General features: G+C 41.2%; 1 protein-coding gene across 7 annotated transcripts in view; it reads left to right on the top strand.

Moving 5' to 3' along the window:
• Nucleotides 1-8,361, top strand: part of BAZ2B (bromodomain adjacent to zinc finger domain 2B) — a 223,544-nt gene extending 215,183 nt beyond the window's left edge. For all 7 annotated transcript variants that reach the window (XM_084799792.1, XM_084799788.1, XM_084799791.1 and 4 more), the window contains 5 exons: nt 187-322; nt 3,843-3,989; nt 5,981-6,246; nt 6,339-6,482; nt 6,917-8,361. In XM_084799792.1, coding sequence (XP_084655918.1) covers nt 187-322; nt 3,843-3,989; nt 5,981-6,246; nt 6,339-6,482; nt 6,917-7,070 — 847 coding nt within the window. In that variant the 3' untranslated portion in view covers nt 7,071-8,361. The remainder of the gene's footprint in view (nt 1-186; nt 323-3,842; nt 3,990-5,980; nt 6,247-6,338; nt 6,483-6,916) is intronic.
• Nucleotides 8,362-19,385: the final 11,024 nt, after the last annotated feature.

Raw genomic sequence — 19,385 nt, 5'->3', positions numbered from 1 at the left:
GTGACCCGGCTTCAAGGCACGTAGCCACAGTCTGTGCACTACATCAGATTTAGTTGCTTAAACTTTATACTTACTGGCTGTTACATGTTTTTGTCATTGCTTGGCTTTCAGTGTGATGATTGTTTCACATTCAGTGACCATAAAGCGTGGCCATGACCTACTCAATTTCTCTATATCTCAATGCAGAGTTGAAGAGGATATTGCTGCAGGGCTCAGGGTCTGGAGAAGGGCGTTAGCAGAAGCTCGCAGTGCCGCACAGGTAGCCCTGTGCATCCAGCAGTTACAGAGGTCAATAGCATGGGAAAAATCAATTATGAAAGTTGTAAGTGTTCTTATTTAAGAAATACTATGACTGATTTCCAATGTCTTGTTTTTTTTTTCCCCAACCTCCAGATCTTTCGTAACTATATATTACCATATTGTTACAATGATGTATACTGTACTTTGGAGAATGTCTAATTCTTAAGTATCATATAATCTATACTTTTCCCTTATCTTGAGCTTTTTGTAGCAATCCGCAAAATGTTGTCTTCTCTTTGCTCAAATTTTGTTTCTGTCTCTTTTGAATCTTGTTTATAATCATAAGCCTCCTATAATCATATGCCTCCTATGTACTATATCAGCATAATAGTTGTTAATCTAAATACTTTAAAGGCTGTTCACCCCTCTAAGCACCCTACTTCCTGGCTTTATCTGCTCCATTATGCCTTAATTGTTTAACTTTTCTGTACTAATCATAATACTAAATACAAACGGAAAGCTCAGACTTACGTGTTCGCATTATAAAGAGCAGGACTGTCAGTTTTTCTCCTGATAATTAAGGCTGATTTTTCATCTTTTTATACCTCAGTTGATTACAATAGTAAGCATTCATTTTTTGCCAGTCACCATAATGTCACATATTTAAAATAAAATCTATACAGTTCACATACTTTCAAAAAGACGGTTGTTCTAAATCATGTACAAAGTGCTCTGTTACCTATTTTTGCACCTATTACATATAAAGTTTTATGAATTAGTTTAATATTTTTTAATTAAAGACCAGCTTTAAAATTAAATTATTTGAGATTTGTTTTCATGAAGAGCTGAAGTTGAAAGTTCCTTTATTGAAGTAGTCATTCGCAAGAAAAGACAGATCCCCAGTCACCCTCCTGCATTCCTCTCTTCAGTTTTGTCTTGGTGCATAGACCACTCAAGGCTGTATATGCAGTTCATGCACATAAATTTTGTGTCTTCTGTTTTTATTTTTTTTCCCCTAAGATGTCTATAGGACCTAAATATGCAGTTTTTTGCAGTATGTTCAAGTTTAAGGTGTTTTTTAGCAGGAAAAATACATTTCTCCCAAAATTATTAAAAATATAATTCTCCTAAAAGTATTAGTGCAAGTTGAATAAATCCTATGGTCAAATATATTTTTTGAAATATAGACTAAAATGATTTAAAACATTTGAGTTTTCCATTAAAATGAAATATTTTTACCCTCCTCTGAAGTCATGATAATGGTCACATTAAAAACTAATCAAAGAAACACTAAACATTTTTGTTTGTGTGCTTGCTTCCTTTTTATTGTTCTGTTGTTGAGGCAGGCTCGCTGTGTAGCCCAGGCTATCCTTGAACTCCACAGTTCTGCTTCTGTCTCCCAAGAACTGAAACGAGAACCAGGCACCACCACACCTAACACCTTCTGCAACCTCACAGCCTTTCAGTTTTGAAATTCATTAACCTTTCCCATGTTACTAATGTGCATGTAGCATCATTTAATATTATCTTATCATAACAGTCATTTTAAAATATTCATTAACATTGTTTGCAGCTGAGGGTGTAGCTCAATAGTGGAGCGCTTGCCTAGCATGCACAGTGTCTTGGGCTCCATCTTCAGTGCTGCAAATGATGGTGGTGGTGGGGGCTGTGCTGCTGCTGCTGCTGCTGCTGCTGCTGCTGGTGGTGGTGGTGGTGGTGGCGGCGGCGGCGGAGGCGGAGGCAGTGAGGATGATGATATGAGATGTTGTGATATATGGTATGGTTTGCTGTTGATAGATTAAGATGCACTGTTGTATCATTTGACTAGATAGATGTCACAATTGTCCTCTCAATAAATACAAAATGTTAAAGTGCTCAGTACCCTTAAAAGTACTGGCTTAGCCAGATAGCAAGCTTACCAGGAAAGAGGAAACCGCCAGTTTGCTTTCAGGTATCGCTGCCTACATGTTTTTTTTGCTTTTGTAGCAAAGGAGTTAAAACCAAAATATCAATTTACATGCTGTCACATAATAATTGTGAGCTTTTACTGTAGATTTTTAAAAATATATTTATCACCTTTTCTCTGAAAAGACAAGAAAATATTTCTTATAAGAAAATATTTCTTTTTAAATTGGACATGCAACATCAAGCAGACTTTGTTTCCAGTGTTTTTCTAATAAACAAAAAATTATGTTTATGACTCTGATTTTTAAATGCTGGTATAGAGTCTTAAATACAACCTTGCACATGTTAATTCTGCATAAGTGTAGATTTGGTAAGATGCCATCTTAAGTTAGTCCATGGCTGGGATTCAGAAAGTCGTCCAGTGGAAACCTCCCTTGAGGATATTGGACTCTATGGCTTCTGCGCTCACAGACATGACAGTTTTATTATTCCAAATATCTGATGTAGTTAATAGGTACTTTTCATATTTGTTCTCTTGAATAGTATGTGCCTCCCATTTTGATTATGTTTTTAAACTATCTTTATATACATACTGAGTTATGTAAGAGTGATTTAGAGTTTTCTAGGCTACCATATAATGTGTTGGAAGTTAAATGAAGAAATATTGAATTGTTGAACCATTCTTTTCTTGATTATAAATACCTAACTTTAGAATAAATGAATTCCAGTCTAAGTATTTTCATTTTTGTTGGACTATGATGGTGCAAACCTTTAATCCCAGCATTTAGGAGGCAGAGGCAGATGGATCTCTGTGAGTTCCAAGCTAGCTTAGTTTCTAGAATAAGTTCTAGGAAAGCCAGGGCTACACAGAGAAACCCTGTTTCAACCCCTTCCCCAGTATATATATTTTATGACTGTGGCATGAATCCAGACGGTGTTAGTGCACACCACTCTCACCGCCTCCTTGGATGCTCTGCAACTTTTCCTTTCTCTTTCTCTCTTCATGCTTTAAAATAATTAACAGTATTAATCATTTTTAGTTATAAAAAACAAATCACGACCTAAATTCCTTTATTTAGTTTTTTTTTTCTTGGAGATAAATTTATGAGATGCATTTTCTATATTTCTGGCAGCAAATTGACTCGGGTTGGTTTTCAGAGTTTCCTCTTTTAGACTTATTTTTTAGTCAGTCATAGAGCGTAGTTGAATAATATACAATCTAAGAATATCGTCTTATTAGTAATTACACTAATACAAGTTTCTGAATTTTGCTATTTAAAACGATTCTAACTCTTATTTCTTTCTCAGAATATCCTAAGGATGATAAGATAAGCAAAGATGAAACGTTAAAAGCCCCATGTATTAAAGCTCCTCATTGCTTTGTGTGCTCTGATGTCATGTTGATGATTTCATATGCTGATGTGTACATGCTTCTGAACTGTGTGAAGGCATCCAACCTCTAGCTTTGTTCTATGCAGTGTATCTGAAATGTGCATTTATCCCAAAAGGATTGCTCGCCCCGTCATGTGGTCCATATCTGTGTAACGAGAGATACATAGATGTGTGTGGCTGTTCTATACTTGTTAGCAAGCGGAATGCTCCCGACTAACATAAATGAGGAGTTAAGGCTGTTTCACACCCCAGCAGCCAGTACTCACAGCAGAGGACTGATCTCCAGTGGTTTTTGTGTATTGTAGTACTGCCAGATCTGTCGGAAGGGAGACAACGAAGAACTGCTTCTACTCTGTGATGGCTGTGACAAAGGCTGCCACACCTACTGCCATAGGCCCAAGATTACAACCATTCCCGATGGGGACTGGTTTTGTCCAGCTTGCATTGCTAAGGTAAGAATGAGGGAACTACACTTTTTAAATTACCAGACTTTTGTGGCTCATTTTGTTTAAAGATATAAATCACATTTTATAACATTAACCTTTTATTTTTAAACAGTCTCGTTAATTTTTAACGCATTAGCAAAGTTGTGCAACGTCACCACTGTTCAATTCCAGAACATTCTCAATAACACTGAAAGCCTTTTTACAGATGTACAATGTGTCTTCTTACCCCAAATACTTTGAAAGTTCGTGTTGTAGTATAGTGGAGCACCTCTTGTTGTAGTCAGGGGCTCTCCTTCACGTAGACCTACTACACGTTGTTTAGTCAGCCGTCAGCTGATGGGCATCTGAGCTGTTTCTTCCTGATGATTCTCTCTTACTCTTCATGTACCAGTTTTTTATGAGAACTGTCTCTTTGATACATGGTCCAGAGGACAAATGACAATACACACCTATACTTTCTGTCATTTTTCAATCACATGAACAGTAGAAACTTGTAAAGCAAACTAAGAGTAATTTAAGTATAATAAGTATAATAAGCTAGGAGGACATGACTTGGGTGTGGTGACACACACCTATAATCTCATCACTCTGGAGCCATTGGCAGGAAGATGGTGAACTCAGGGCCAGACTGAGTTACACCACTAGGACCTGTCTCAATAAAAGAAGGGTTAAGGATTTAGTCAAACTATATAATGCTTTTGTGTCATTTTCAAGGCCCTGATTTCAGTCCTTAGCACAATAAAATCAAATAGGAAACAACAAAGTTAGTTTCTTCACTAAGTGTGCGAAAGTGTTGCTTTTACAGTTTTTTTTTTTTATTTTAGTGACTTGAATTAAAATATCTTAACTTTTCTCACAACCTTTCAATGGGGAGCCATAATCTTAACTCCTTAGAACATTTTAATGATATGACTGGCTGCATGCCCGTCACTGTATCATTATGTCATCAATGAAATTGCTATAAAACACTCCAAAAGTAATGTTTGCAGCCAGCTAAGTTATTGCCAGAGTGGTCATGTGGTTCTACAGTGTAGGATTTCTGGTCGAGGAAGTAGTGTTCTGAAAGGCATTGGGGTGTACCATTTGGAACTATATTACTAGTAACATTACATATCTCTTTTATGATGTGTAGGATAACTTGGTTCTCAAAAGAACCGGTTCCCTCTTTCTGAAGGTAAGGTGCGGCTCTTCTCAGTGCTGCTCGCAGCCTGTGGTTGATGTGCAGGTCTTGTTGAGCAGCTGTCGCCCTGGGATGACCTAGTGGATACGGGGCTCCTCTTATGTTACAGAAGAGAAAACAGAACCACTTAGACCTTTTAACTTGACACTCCTTAATTACTAAATAGAGAACAACAGCTTCCATATAAGATACATGGTATTTTTTTCTACTTCATCTTTTTCCTTAAAAGGAGACATTTTTCTTCCCATCTTTGTGAGCACTTTGAACCACAACTTGTGAAACACTTCCCACCGCAGACGTGTTACATTCTTTGTGTAGAAAATAATTAGTTTTTAGTACATTTGATCACTTTAAAAATCGAATTTTCTACTCGGTGCCTCTTGCATTCATTCTCCCGCTTGGTCTAAGTGTTTTATTTCCTCTTCTGCGTTCCTGCTAATAACTGCCATGTTTTGTTTACAGACACGCTACTTCCTAGTTGGACAGAGCTCTGAAAAAGAGCCCTGTGCTCACTGGTTAGCAGCCTAGACTGCAACAGCGCTAATGATAAGCTCTAACTGCAAGAGGTGGATCTGACCTCCAGGCTTGGAAGATAGCTTTTTTTCATGTTTTATTAGCTGTAACTCTTACACTATAGGAGAGGAAATCCTCAGATCTCTGTAAAAGAATAGAATTACCAATCTTCTAAGCAGAGTTAATATGTCTTGTTGATCCTGTCGTCATCTATGCTTTACAATAATAGACATCTAGAAACACACGTTCTCTTACACCCCATTTCTTTTTTCCTTTTTTTTTTTTTTTTTTTTTTTTATTAAAGGCCAGTGGTCAGACTATAAAAATAAAAAAAATTCATGTCAAAGGGAAAAAGACAAATGATCCCAAGAAAAGCAAGAAAGGAAATGTCACTGGGGACACTGAAGATGAAGACTCTGCTTCCACAAGCAGCTCACTGAAAAGAGGAAGCAAAGATCTCAAAAAAAGGAAAATGGACGAAAACATTTCTATCAACTTGTTAAAAGTAGAAAGTGCTACTTCAGTTAAGAAACCCAAAAGAGACGACTCCAAGGACCTGAGTCTTTGCAGGTATTTCTCTTTCCTTCGGTTTTCATATGCTCTATGTTTAATTTGTGCAGTTCTGAGGCATAGGTACCGATTTCAAACATTGTTTTCTTTAGTATGATCCTGGCTGAAATGGAAACACACGAGGATGCCTGGCCTTTTCTACTTCCTGTAAACCTAAAGCTTGTACCCGGCTATAAGAAAGTTATTAAGAAGCCTATGGATTTTTCTACCATTAGAGAAAAACTAAATAACGGACAGTAAGTAAATGATGTTTGTGAGTATCGGTGATGAAGGTCTAACACGGTGGCACATGGTGGAGTATTGTAGAGACCATGAAAGCATCGTCTGATGGTGCCTAAGGCATGTTTCCACTGCCTAGACCAAAGCCTAACCCTTCTGCTGAGAATACTAGGGTGCATAAGGGATGCGATTGGCCAGAAGAGATCCTAATTTCATGACCGAGAGAACACTTCGTTTTCTGCTGAACATCTTTAATCTAGCATGGCTCAGACCATACTGGGTGTTTTCAAATGTTGCTTCTGTAAGAGGACGTATGCATGTTCTAAGTGCAATTACTCTGACCCTTTTACTTTACTTTACTTTACTTTTTACTTTACTTTTTAACTTCCTTTCTCTCTGCTGACAAGTCCACAGCACTGAAAGCAGTCTGTAACGATGTGTTTCCTTTCAGGTATCCCAGCTTTGAGACCTTTGCCCTAGATGTCAGGCTTGTTTTTGACAACTGTGAAACATTTAATGAAGATGACTCGGACATAGGCAGAGCTGGCCACAGTATGCGAAAATACTTTGAAAAAAAGTGGACAGATACCTTCAAAGTGAGCTGAAGTTGTAATCTCTTTTTTTCTCTTTTTCCTTTTAAACAAGGACAAACATGACCAGCAATGTGAACTGCATTTACACAGATGTGCAAGGCACATACATACTAATTTTTTCCTGAAAATGCGTGTGTGTGTGTGTGTGTATACATATATGTATGTGCACATATATATGTATATACACACACACACAAATTTAAATAAAAAGGATGAGAAGAATGATATCATTTTTAGAGGCTTCACTCCTACAACCAAGACTGTTGGTCACGGGTTTGTGTGATTTATCAGCTAATTTAGGTAGAACAGGGAAGCACACCCAAAGAATTTTTAAAGGAAAGGGTGTCATAGTGCAATAGCAATTAAACTCTATCAAACCGCACTGAATCGCCAACACCAGAGCTCTAACATGGGGATTGGTTTTCCTTTCCTCTCAATAAATATCTATTTTTCATTTTTTTACTTTGTAGTTTATTTTTTAGTGAATGTATTTAATTTTATGAATTATTTATGATTAAACCACATCCAGAATCTTCGTTTTCTGTGAAAAGGAAGAACTAGAAAAATTGCTTTAAATCTTGAAAATACAACAAGGAATGTTTTAAAATATAAAACAAAGCCAAGTTAAACTGTTTACACTGATGTGCTCTGAAAGCACCAAAAATAAACTTTACTGTAGAGTTACAAGTACATTTATATATATACATATATATATATATGTTGCGCATCACTTGTGTAGTTAAATTGTATTTCAAGCCAGTGGAAAATTGACATGTATATATTGTTCATTATTGTTTATATTGAGTCTTGTTTTAATATGTATTATGTGTATATATTGTTTGAAGACATTATTGTTTATGCCTTAGAAGGACTGTAGCATTTAATCTGCGTCTGAAGGTGATTACAGCTCTACAGCTTGTACAGAACTTATCCTCTACCGACACTGTGGCGTCTCCCTAAGCTTGGTAGTGCCTGCCTTTGAAACAGGGTGTAGGGGATAGTAGTTTTCCATTTTTCTATTTTGTTATATAATTTTAAGCCACCAGGGCCTAAATTAAATAATAATCATTTGTATCCATGTGGAATAAAATCGTGACGATTTCCTACACACACAGTATTTTTTCATAGAGACACGTCCCTCCCATCTGCCTTGCCTCAGAAATAAATTTAAAAGACATTTGTAACCACTGTGTTTTATCTACTGTGTGTTGTGGCCTGTTGGAGGCAAATAGATCAGAGTTTTTTTGTACCTATGTAAAAGTACTTGAAGCTTTATTTAAAATAAAATGTTGTGGAAAAGGTAGCATTCTTATTTTTAAGGGGTGTTATCCTTCACTACTAATACACTAAGCACGGATACGATAAAAGAGCTTACAAATTGAGAAGGATGGGTTGGGGTTTTGGTAGTGGTGGTGGTTTGTTCAGTTTAGTTTTTCTTAGTGAACTTGAACATGCGTTCTGTTAAAAGGCATTTAACTAGCGTTCACCTCTTGAAAGTCAAGTCTCTTGAGTGTCGTGGGGTGCAGGTCCCTCTGGCCCTCATTTTGTTTCCCTTGGCATGTGAGACCTATCTGCATAGATCCAAAACCCAGTTGTCATAAAGAAAGTTAATCGTGGAAATTAATCCATGAGACTCACAGTTGAACGTTTTGGTGGGCCAAAGCCAAATGTTGGAAAGCCACGCGTAAACAAGACAGGCAGGGCTGGGAGGGGCTCAGAGGTAAAGTGTGGGCTGCTTAAGCATGAGGATGTGAGTTCAGATCCACCCCTCACCCCCCAGTGCCCGGGTGCAGGCCACAAGCACAGTGACACTTCTACAGCGCCAACTGCAAGTTGATGATGGAAAGGTCCTGGGGCGTGCCAAACAGCCAGCATGTGGCAAGCTCCAGGCTTGGTGAGAAGAGACTTAACATCAACCTCTGACACCTTCCTCCTACAGGGATGAGCAGGCACACCTGAGAAGACATATTCACAATACACATACACACACACATACACACACACACACACACACACACACACAGATTCTCCTACAGGGTGGGATGAGCAGGTACACCCGAGAAGACACATGCGTTACACACACACAAACACACACACAGGCAGTAAGTAATAAAAGGCTGGACATGGTGTTACACACCTTTAATCCCAACACTCAACAGAAGCAAGGTGGATGCCTGTGAGTTTGAGGCCAACCTGATCTATGTACTGAGGCAGAGAGAGAGGCTGTGAAGGGGAAAGGGAGAAGAGAGAGAGGGAAGGGAGGTTACCGTGGACTGGTGTGGGGGGAGGGGCAGATAGGGGGCGGACTGCTTGTTCTCTATAAAACCATCTGCAGTGTTCTTACTCTAACTCAGTGCTGACACCTACTCCCGGCATATCCCAGTAAGATGCACCAGGCTCTACTGCTAACCTTTCCTGACTTGGTACAAGTGTCCCATACATTTTAAGTAACTAGCCTGCCTTCAAGTTCAGATTCAGATGACCACCCAGATAGCGGCTAGCCAAGAATAACCAGACAATCCACAGTTATTAGACCCAGATAATGTCTTCCGTGTGAAACAATATGTGGACAGTAAGTTAATAGTCATTGAGTTGCTAACAGTTAAAACGAAGTGGGTGAATTTTATAGGTCACCTTAAACTGTGATCCTTTTCTTTTGACTCCAATATATTTTAGTTACAAACAGTCATTTTATTGAACATTAAGCTTTGTCCTGATTTTGATGTCCATGTCCTCTTGCCTCAACCTCCCTCCCCAGTTTTGGGATCACAAGTGTGTACCACTACACCTAGCCTCCTTTTGTTAATGTGCCCCTCTCTGCTTTATTCTTTTCCCATCTTTTCCACACCCACGTCCTTGCAGGAAATTCACAGTGCTACCCTTTAGGCTTCTCCCAGCCAGGACCCTGAGGTGAATCATTTGCTCATTATTGTACACTTCGTGTCCAGGCTACTTTTCTCAGAGCTATTTATGTTTTAAAGACCTCCACTTGAGAAAGGTAAGAGATTTGCGAGGTGAGATAAGGAAACTGAGCAATGGGCTTTCTCTCTAACACTCAGCAGAGGGAAATGAGTAGGGCCTTGACCTGCTAAAAGTGTCCGACCTACAGCCTCTTAGATATGCTTTGGACACATTAAAGCGCTACCAATAAAAAGGAGGTGTTAAGCCTCAACTGAGGTGATTCGTTCTCATTTCATGGCCTACTTTTCACATTGCTCTGACAAACCCCTTTGTTTTTCTTAGCTGCTTATTTCTTCTCTGACTCCCCTGTCACGTAGAACCACTTTTAATGTCTTTTGAGCCCTTTTTATGCACTTAACATTATGTGTATTTTGAAAATTTTATCATGGAAACCATATATGGGTATATATTTACATATACTTTAAAACCTCTACCATAAGTTACATTCTGTAACTCAGAGTACTTTCTTTTTCATTGTTTCTGTTACTTCTGACTTGAAAGTTAGTTTTGATCACTGCAAGGTATTCCATGACTGGTAATCCAAGTTTTACTAATAAATTCCTCTAAGGTTAAAAACCTACACTGTCTGCAAGTCTGTCTTTGCAAATAAGGCAGCTGTGATTTGTAATACAGGACCCTAATACAGAAGCTGGTTTCCAAGATAAGTCCAAGCATTCCTTCCCTTCTGGCTTAGTGCTCATATAGAATCCCTTCCTGTGAGGTAGCGTTATATAGAGCACCACCTTCCTGGATCGTTTGCTCTGGGGCAGCCCTATGAGACACTGTAGATGTCTATCCCACAGCCCAAGTTAAGTTCCAGCCAATATCCTGAGAGACCCTGAGCCAGGTCTTCTTACTAAGCTACTCTTGAACCCATCACACACACAAACTGACGGAATGTTTTACTTGTTTTTCTTTAAGTCACTCGCTGTATTCTGTTGGGGTGTATAGCAAAGCAGAAGGGATCCATATACAACTAATTGGTACTGGCTCCTGTATAAGGAAGATGACAAGTTCTGCCTAGCTTATAGCCTAAGGTTGGCAGTTTGTCACTGAAGCAGTTAGGAGCTGTTGTCCCTGTAGGGAGGCTCTGAGGCAGGAGATTCTGTCTTAATTGCGATCAGGTCATCCTATTGTTCTGTTCAAGCATCTTGCCTGATTGGCAAGGGTTGATTAAATGGCATCCACACACATTTTGAGAGTCTGTCTACTTTTGTCCAGTGACCTAAATGTTCATCACATCAAGAACGCTTAGAAAAACACTCAGAATACTTTTTGGTTAACTATTTGGAGCACCATCAGGTTGTCAGATGAAGCTGATCTCTACCAACCCTACACACTTGTTCTTTAAGGGTACGTCCAAGTGTTGTGAAGGTTCTTAAACCTTGGGCCCCCTTAACACCTTCATGGAGTTCTGTATTAATTAGGACTTACATGGTTCCCAGATCTAGCCAATGGACAGCTCATCCTCCACGGTTGGCGGGGGGAGTGGGGACTGCCTCTGACAAAAACTCTGGTGCCCCTAATTTGATCACTTCTCCTTGGTGGGGAGGCCCAGCAGCACACAAAGGGAGGGGAAGCAGCCTATCCAGATGAGACCTGATCATTGACTGTGGTCATAGGTTGGGGGAAGAGGTCCTCTTCTGTCAGAGGGCTAGGGGAGGGGAATAAGGCGGAAGAGGGAGGGAGGGTGGGAACAGAAAGATACAAGTGAGGGGATAACAATCGGGATATAATCTGAATAAATTATTATGAATTTTTTAAAATGTATACGTACCTATTTTTATTTTTAAAAATATGATTGTATTGGGCTGGAGAGATGGCTCAGCGGTTAAGAGCACTGACTACTCTTCCAAAGGACCCGGGTTCAATTCCCAGCATCTCTCTCCTCCCTTCTTCCTCTCCCATGTCTAACTACCCCCTCTCCAGTTGCTAGCCTCCTCTTTATCCAGTTTTACATACGTGTGTGTTTGTGTGTGTGTGTGTGTGTGTGTGTGTGTGTATAAATGATTAAAGATAGTGTTGCTTATATGCATATGTCTTTATGGCTGACCAATGAGGTGGCTTATCCCTGGGAAAGAATGATTTTCTCTCTGCAGACGCTAATTGCTCTTCATCGAGGGCCCCATGGCATTTCGCCATCTACGCTGGGATGTCAACTGTTGAAGCTGTCTAGGTCTTGTTGAGATTTCGTGGGCTCAGCTTCCTGTTAGAGCTAGAAGGCACATTCTCACCGCAGACTTCTTGGTCCTCTGGGTCTTGAAATCTTTCTGTCCCTTCTTACATGATGTCCTTAGGCCTTGAGTGCCAGAGTGTGTTTTACCTTTATCAATTTGGGCTGGGCTCCCCAGTGGGCTCTCTGTAATGGTCTCCTGTTGCTGGAAAAAAGTGTCTACATCTAGGCTGGGCCTGCACTCACGCTGGGCCAGAGCACAGGCTGTCCCTTCTAGGCTGATCCTACACTCATGCTGGGCCAGAGCACAGGCTGTCCCCTCTAGGCTGATCCTACACTCATGCTGGGCCAGAGCACAGGCTGTCCCCTCTAGGCTGGGCCTACACTCATGCTGGGCCAGAGCACAGGCTGTCCCCTCTAGGCTGGGCCTACATTCATGCTGGGCCAGAGCACAGGCTGTCCCCTCTAGGCTGGGCCTACACTCACGCTGGGCCAGAGCACAGACAGGCTGTCCAGTCTAGGCTGGACCTCAAGGATGGCTATATGAACAACTGGGTAAGGCCCTCATGTTTGTTACTAAACCATTCACCTTTAAGTAGTTTGTTACTTTGCAATAAATAATTAGTACTGGTTAAAAGTTTCTTTAAGACTGATTCCTTTCAGAGAATCCCCAAGTTGCTGGGTGTGTGTATGCGTCCCACAGCCTTGCCACACGAACACCAGTGTGCACTCCTTCCAGCCGTGAAAGAAAATGTTAGTCCTGCCTTCGAAGTGATGCTTACTATCTGGATAATTTTCACTAATAAACTATCACATTTTGAATATTGAAACACGGCTGTCTCTCTAATCATTTGAGCGACTCCAATATCGGCTTGTTCGCTCACAGGCTCTGTCCCATATTGTAAAGCACATCTAATTTAGCTGGTTTTAGAACTATGAAAGCTGCCTCTGATGTCTGTTTTTTGGCCCGTCACACTCAGAAGCGTGTTCTGTGTTGTTCGGGTAAAGGTTGAGTTCTGGTGAGGTGATGAGGCTGCCATTGCTAAGAACATGCGCAAGGCTGCACAGGCTCCTGGTGAGCACTGAGAGGTGACAGGTGTAAGAGTTCTAAGTTACAATAATAAAAGTAGCATCCGGTGTGGTTAAGTGACGGATGTCTAAATCAGGTTATAGGACCTCTGGGAGTCCTGTAAATATTTTAGTATTTAGTATTTATCTTTAGTATTTAAACCTGGGGAGCCACTGACAGAGTTGATAGCTGCTGCTCTTTTGACAGTCATGTAGGATGGTCTCCTCATTGGATGCCTAAAGAAAAGCATACAGAGTGAGTAAGGAATCCACCAGGTGTGCTGACGTCTGGCCTCCATACATGCACAGCTGTAGCCATGTGCCTGCAAATAGCATCTCTCAGACATGTTCACATTAATTTTCCTGATTATTTCAAATATCTCAAAGCCTCTTCCCATGAAAATATTGTAAAAACTATGGGAGCCTTGATAGCATTATGGGATGGCATCAAGGTGGTGACTTTGTAAGAGAAAAACACATTAGAATGAAAAGTCTAAAAAAGAACGAAAGCCAACTTTCCTCCTTATACCTGAAGAAAGAGCTGAGACTATAGCCTTGGGCTATAAACGGTGCAGGTGAACCAAAAGAAATGTTTCCTCAGGCTACAAGCAGCATAGACCGATTTCTGAAGATCAGTGAGCAAAGCTGGCCCTCTGTTTACCCAGGCTTCTACCAGAAGGCACTTTGTGCACCTAAGTGAGCATATTCTGAAGAGAGGACAATAATGGCAGTGTTGGCCCGAGCAGACCAGCATCAAAATTGTAAGAGTGCAGGGGACATGGTCGTCAGGAAGATTAAAAGCTTGAGACCAAATGACTACATACTAAAAACATGGCACAGCATATTTTCTTTGTGTCTTTGTTCAGACCCACATCTGTTGAAATTATACGGGCAAAGGGTTGTTATGTATACAGCATTGGGCTGAGCATTTTATGTTTGCTTAGTCATACAGTCAGCTAGCTCCAACTGAATACAACCACTGCTGAGCAGGGAAGCCCACGTGAAGGACAGATGGCGGCTTGGCGGAACTGCATAGGCTCTGCAGACTCACGCGCTTTCTTCCAGGTGATTATGCTTGTGGAAATTATTTTTATCAGGGCTTAAAAGTCTGCGAGTCTCATGGTTGCTACTTCACTAACAGAACCGTAAACGAGTCTGACAACGCGAACATAATGGAAAGGATTCTTTTCCAGTGGCTGGGGAACTGTGCCCAGGTTTTCAGTGTCATGATACCTGGGAAGAGGGTGAGTCACCCGAAAGATGATCTGTGCTCCCAAGTCACATAAAGAGGCTGTGATGAAACGGTGAAGGCTTTTATCCAGATGCTGGCACGGGCAGGTGAGCCAGCCCTCCACCCGCCCAGAGACAGCCGCAGTGAAACCTGTCCATCTTGCATGGGTCGTATTTCACAGCTCATCCTGCTCCTCAAACTGTTTGGTTCCCGGAGGTGACTGAGGAGCTGAAATACCTCAGCTTTCCTGATGAGTGCATTTTCTAATGCTGCCTCTTTAAGATCCTGTCAGGCCATTATGGATCATTCTAGAGCTCCCCCCAGTCACGTGCTCACTGACATGCTTTTGGTGTGCACGCAGGCATGCTAGTTTGCGTGGCTTGCTTGTCTTTTCAAAGTTTCTGTGGGCAGCGAAGTGAATATGCACATTCCCCACAACTAGAAAGAGTGCTAGCTACCTCTTACCATACAGTGGTCCTCAAGACAGTGTGTCATATATATATATATATATTTTTTTTAGACCTATTATTAATATAGCATTTGATGGATTAAAGATGCCAATGAAACTTTGCCTGCCAGGCCTTCTTATAAGGAGGTGCTCAGCCTTTGAATACATCCTGGGAACAGTGTTAAAACTGGGCTTCTACATTCATTTCGATTCAGCTTCATTGAGAAAAATATTTGGTTTTTCAAATGATTTGCTTAGAAAAGTCTGGCATCACCATTATTATTGGAGACAGGGTCTCACTCAGGTACCTTAAGGTGGCCTGCTAGATCTCCTGGCCATCCTCCTGACTGAGCGTCCCAAGTGCTGGGATTGTAGGTGTGAGCCCCCATACCTGGCTAAAAAGTTTAGCTTTTCTTTGCATAGATAGGTTGGACTCTGTTTCATGAATTCTGCAGTAGTTGTGCTTTGTAATCATATTTTAGAGCTTAGCAATGTTTGATTAGATACATCTGCTTCCAGGGACAGGCAGAAGAGGGCCATGCCTATAGTAAAGGGCTCTAATAAGAGGCTCCCAGCAACCAAATTCTGTAGTTGAAAATGAATAGGTTAATGCAAAGTGGGACTTTAAGAAAGCTCTCCAGATCGCTTGTCTCTGCTCTCTAACATTGGCCATATTCCTCTTAAAGGGGGAGAGAGGTTCCATCTGGTATAGTCATTAATGCCATGAAGCAACAAGCCCAGTTTTTCATCACCCTGTGTTTGTGGTGGGCTTGTATTTCCTACGTCTCATTGGATGAACACAGCCATGGATAGATTAGCTCTGGTCTAAGAGTTTTGAATGCAGTCACCATGCATTGGTATTTGTGGTAGGTATTTTATTTTTTATTTTTGTTTTATTTGCACTGCTGGGGGAGGGGGTCTAATTGTTCCCTCTAGCACAGCAACCATTGCTCTTCATGTGACTTCTCTTTTATTCTGATCAGCTACAATCAACGCAGTTCCTACTAGCTCATGATGGACGTCCAGCATGAGCAGAAAAGACGCTTGTGCTGTTTGACATGCCTGCGCCCTAGCTTAGGGTACCCTAGCGTGCTGGCTAGCAGGCACTGGATTAGAAGGAAATAAAAGCTCTGGTAGGGTCTCACGTCTTCTTTCTCTAGGTTCCACCACTTAGCTTGAGGTTGTAGCTCACACCTATGACATCAGCACTCTAGAGGCTGAGGCAGGAGGACCACCTTGAGTTTGAGGACAGACAGGGATCCATAACAAGAGTCTGTCTTCAAAGAAAGAAACAAACAAAACCCCATAAACCTCTCATTGAAGAATAGCCCCTAAAGAGAGGTAGAATTTACAACAGAGACTCTTGAGTAGAAAACTGGGCTTTTGGAGAAGCAAGTAGGTGATGGTGCAGACATTGCTCATGAAAGCAAAAACTAAAATGTTTTTTGCCCTAGTCTCAGGAGAGAAATGTAATGGTTAAAAGACACAGAGACACCAAGAAAAGGTGCAGGGGACTAGCTTTTGACCCAAGGAACCTTTAGCCCTTTGTAAATTTGTGTGAATTTATCTAGTAAAACACCCACATTATCATCAAACTAAACTGTGGGAGATTCTGCTGTTCCCAGAACATCGTCAAGAAAGACAGATGCCCGATCCCCAGTGGATAGAGACACTAGTAGGACTAGCAAAGGAAAGGCATCAAGACTAGGAAGAGAGAAGTAAAAAACTCTGTTTCAGATGAAGACCTTATAATACAGACATAATACAATACTAAGGAATCTGCAGAAGAAACTAAGAAAAAAAATAGTCAAGATGAAATTTCAGTTATATTTCTGTGTTCTTGTGTGTGGGCGCACACATGCATGTGTGGGTGTTGGATGTGTGTGAGCTGTGGCACACATTTAGGAGCCAGAGGACAGCCTTCGCTGTCGGGCCTCCCCTTGCTTTGATTGACACATGGTCCCTTGTTACTGTGTGTGGCAAGTTCTCTGGCTCTCAAGTTTTGGGGTTCTCCTGTCCCCATTTCCCTTCTTGCCACAGGAGTGTTAGGGTTCTGGGTGCATAGCAGCACATCCAGCAGGTAGGCTTTGAGGAGCCAAAGCAAGTCCTTATGCTTACACAGCAGGCACGCCCCCGCCGAGCCATCACCGCCACCCTCTCTGTTCTAACAACAATACAATCTGAGTAAAATTATAATAATCCCATTGGTAATAGCATCAAAAAGAATAAAATATTCAAAATAAATGTAACAACAGCCAGGCCTGGTAGCAACGGGCCTATAATCTCTATTGCTTGGGAGGCTGAGGCAGGAGGATTGCAAGTTCCGTGTCAGTCTTGGCAACTTAGTGAGACCTTGTCTCAAAATCAGAAGTAGAAAGGAGGATGAACTTAGAGCCCTTGCCTGGCATTCATGGGGGAGTCCCTGAGTTTAATTCCCAGGAGACACAGGACAATGGAGGAATAAAGGAGAGAGGAGGACAGAAAGGAGGAAGAGGATGGGAACAAGAGAGTATGGTTTATGCTGTATCAAGCATTGCTGGGTGGGTGGCGCACGCCTTTAATCCCAGCACTTGGGAGGCAGAGGCAGGTGAGTCTCTGTGAGTTCAAGGCCAGCCTGGCCTACAAAGAGAGTTCCAGGACAGCCAGAGCAACAAAGTCTCCAAACCAAATAACAACAGAAGACTGTGTGGCATTGTGAAAAGAAAATCTTAATTGATGGGGGGAAAAATATCATTTTCACAGATTGAAAGATTTGATGTTATGACAATAAATCCTGAAGTTTGTCTATATATTTAACACAATCCCCATCAAAACATCAGACAGCGCTTTTGTAGATATTGATAAACTGTTCTTATACTTCACAGTGAAGTATAAGAGAGGAAGAAGAGCCAAATCCAGACAAGAGAGTCCTCTCCTGACAGATGAAGGGTTACACGATAGTTTGAGATGGGATTTTGAAAATGGAATCAAGACCACTTGATGGGTAAAAAACGGACAGCTGGCTTTCTGAGGTCATACTTCAGAACTAAGGATGGCCACAGCCGAGACAGGCAGCAGCAACTGTCATGGATTCTCATGTGCTGCCGGTGGCTTTGTACAATAGCACAGCCATTTTGGAAAGCAGTTTGAACACTTATTGGATGACCCAGAAGTGCCGCTCCTAGATGCATACTCAAGGGACTTAAAAATACGTCCACTCAGAAGCTTGTGCTCATAGCAGCATAATAGTTAAAAATGTGAAGCAACTCAAATGCTGCTAGCTGATACAGGGATCAGAAGGCTGTGTACATAGACTGTGTAATATTACTTGGTAATAAGGGATACATACATACTATAATATGTAAGAACACTGAAAATATTGTAGGTGAAAAAGCCAGGCATAAAAGCCACATTATATGATTCTCCTTACACATAGTGACCAGAACAGACGAGGCTACAAGAATAGCAAGTGGGTGAGTGCATTTGACGCAGAGAGTAGACAGAGCTGAGGGATTACTTATTAACTTGTAGGAAAGTAGATTGTAATGGCAGTTGCACCACTGTGAATATATTAAAGACAATTAAATTTTATACTTTTAAATGTGTGAGTGAATTGCATGGTGTTTAAATTTATGATAAGTTAAAAAACATTAGGAAGTCAGCTGGGCGGCGGGGGTGGCACACGCCTTTAATCCCAGCACTCAGGGAAGGCAGAGACAGGCAGATCTCTGAGTTTGAGGCTAGCCTGGTCTAGGTTCTAGGCCAGCTAGGGCTACACAGAGAAGCCCTGTCTCAAAATACCTAATTAAGATAACAAATAAAAATTACAAAGTAATAGGAAAGACATATCAGAGATGACCCAAACAAACAGGGAAATCACCTGCCCCTATCTTACATGGTATGAACATCTATATGAGTGGGCGAGAGACAGAACACTTGCACAAGAGACACTTAAGCAATGTATCTGTTCATCAGTCCTCGGAATGTCAGCTTCACAGCCATCACAGGCAAGACTCCACAACCCTACACGTGTCAGGAAAACAAACATCCTCATGGCCTTCTATGGACAGGAGAGTCGGGCTGAATGCATTCCTTTGGATTCTTAGATTGATGCATTGAGTCTTTAACATCTTCCTATGGTTGGGTACCCACTATAACTATATGGTAAGGCTCTAAGAATAGTTTTCAGATTTTTAATAACCGGGAGGTTGAGTTACAAGTATCCCATTCTAAGCAAAGAGAAACTATGTTAGCATATGTGGGTGCCTGAGATGGGAATGACCCCCATACACCTGGATACTTAGTCTTCAGTTGATGGCTATTTGGGGGAGTATTAGGAGGTGTGGCCTTGCTGACGGGAGAAAGTCACTGAGGGCTGGCTTTGAGGATTCAAAAGACAGAGAGGTGGGTCTCTCTGCCTCCTGCTTGTGATTTAAGATGTGAGTTCTTAGCTGTTCCTGTCTCCAC

The sequence above is a fragment of the Acomys minous genome (genome assembly GCF_964271855.1).
Source record: "Acomys minous genome assembly, chromosome: 10".
Taxonomy (NCBI): Eukaryota; Metazoa; Chordata; class Mammalia; order Rodentia; family Muridae; genus Acomys; species Acomys minous.
This window is presented reverse-complemented; position numbering and strand designations above follow the sequence as displayed.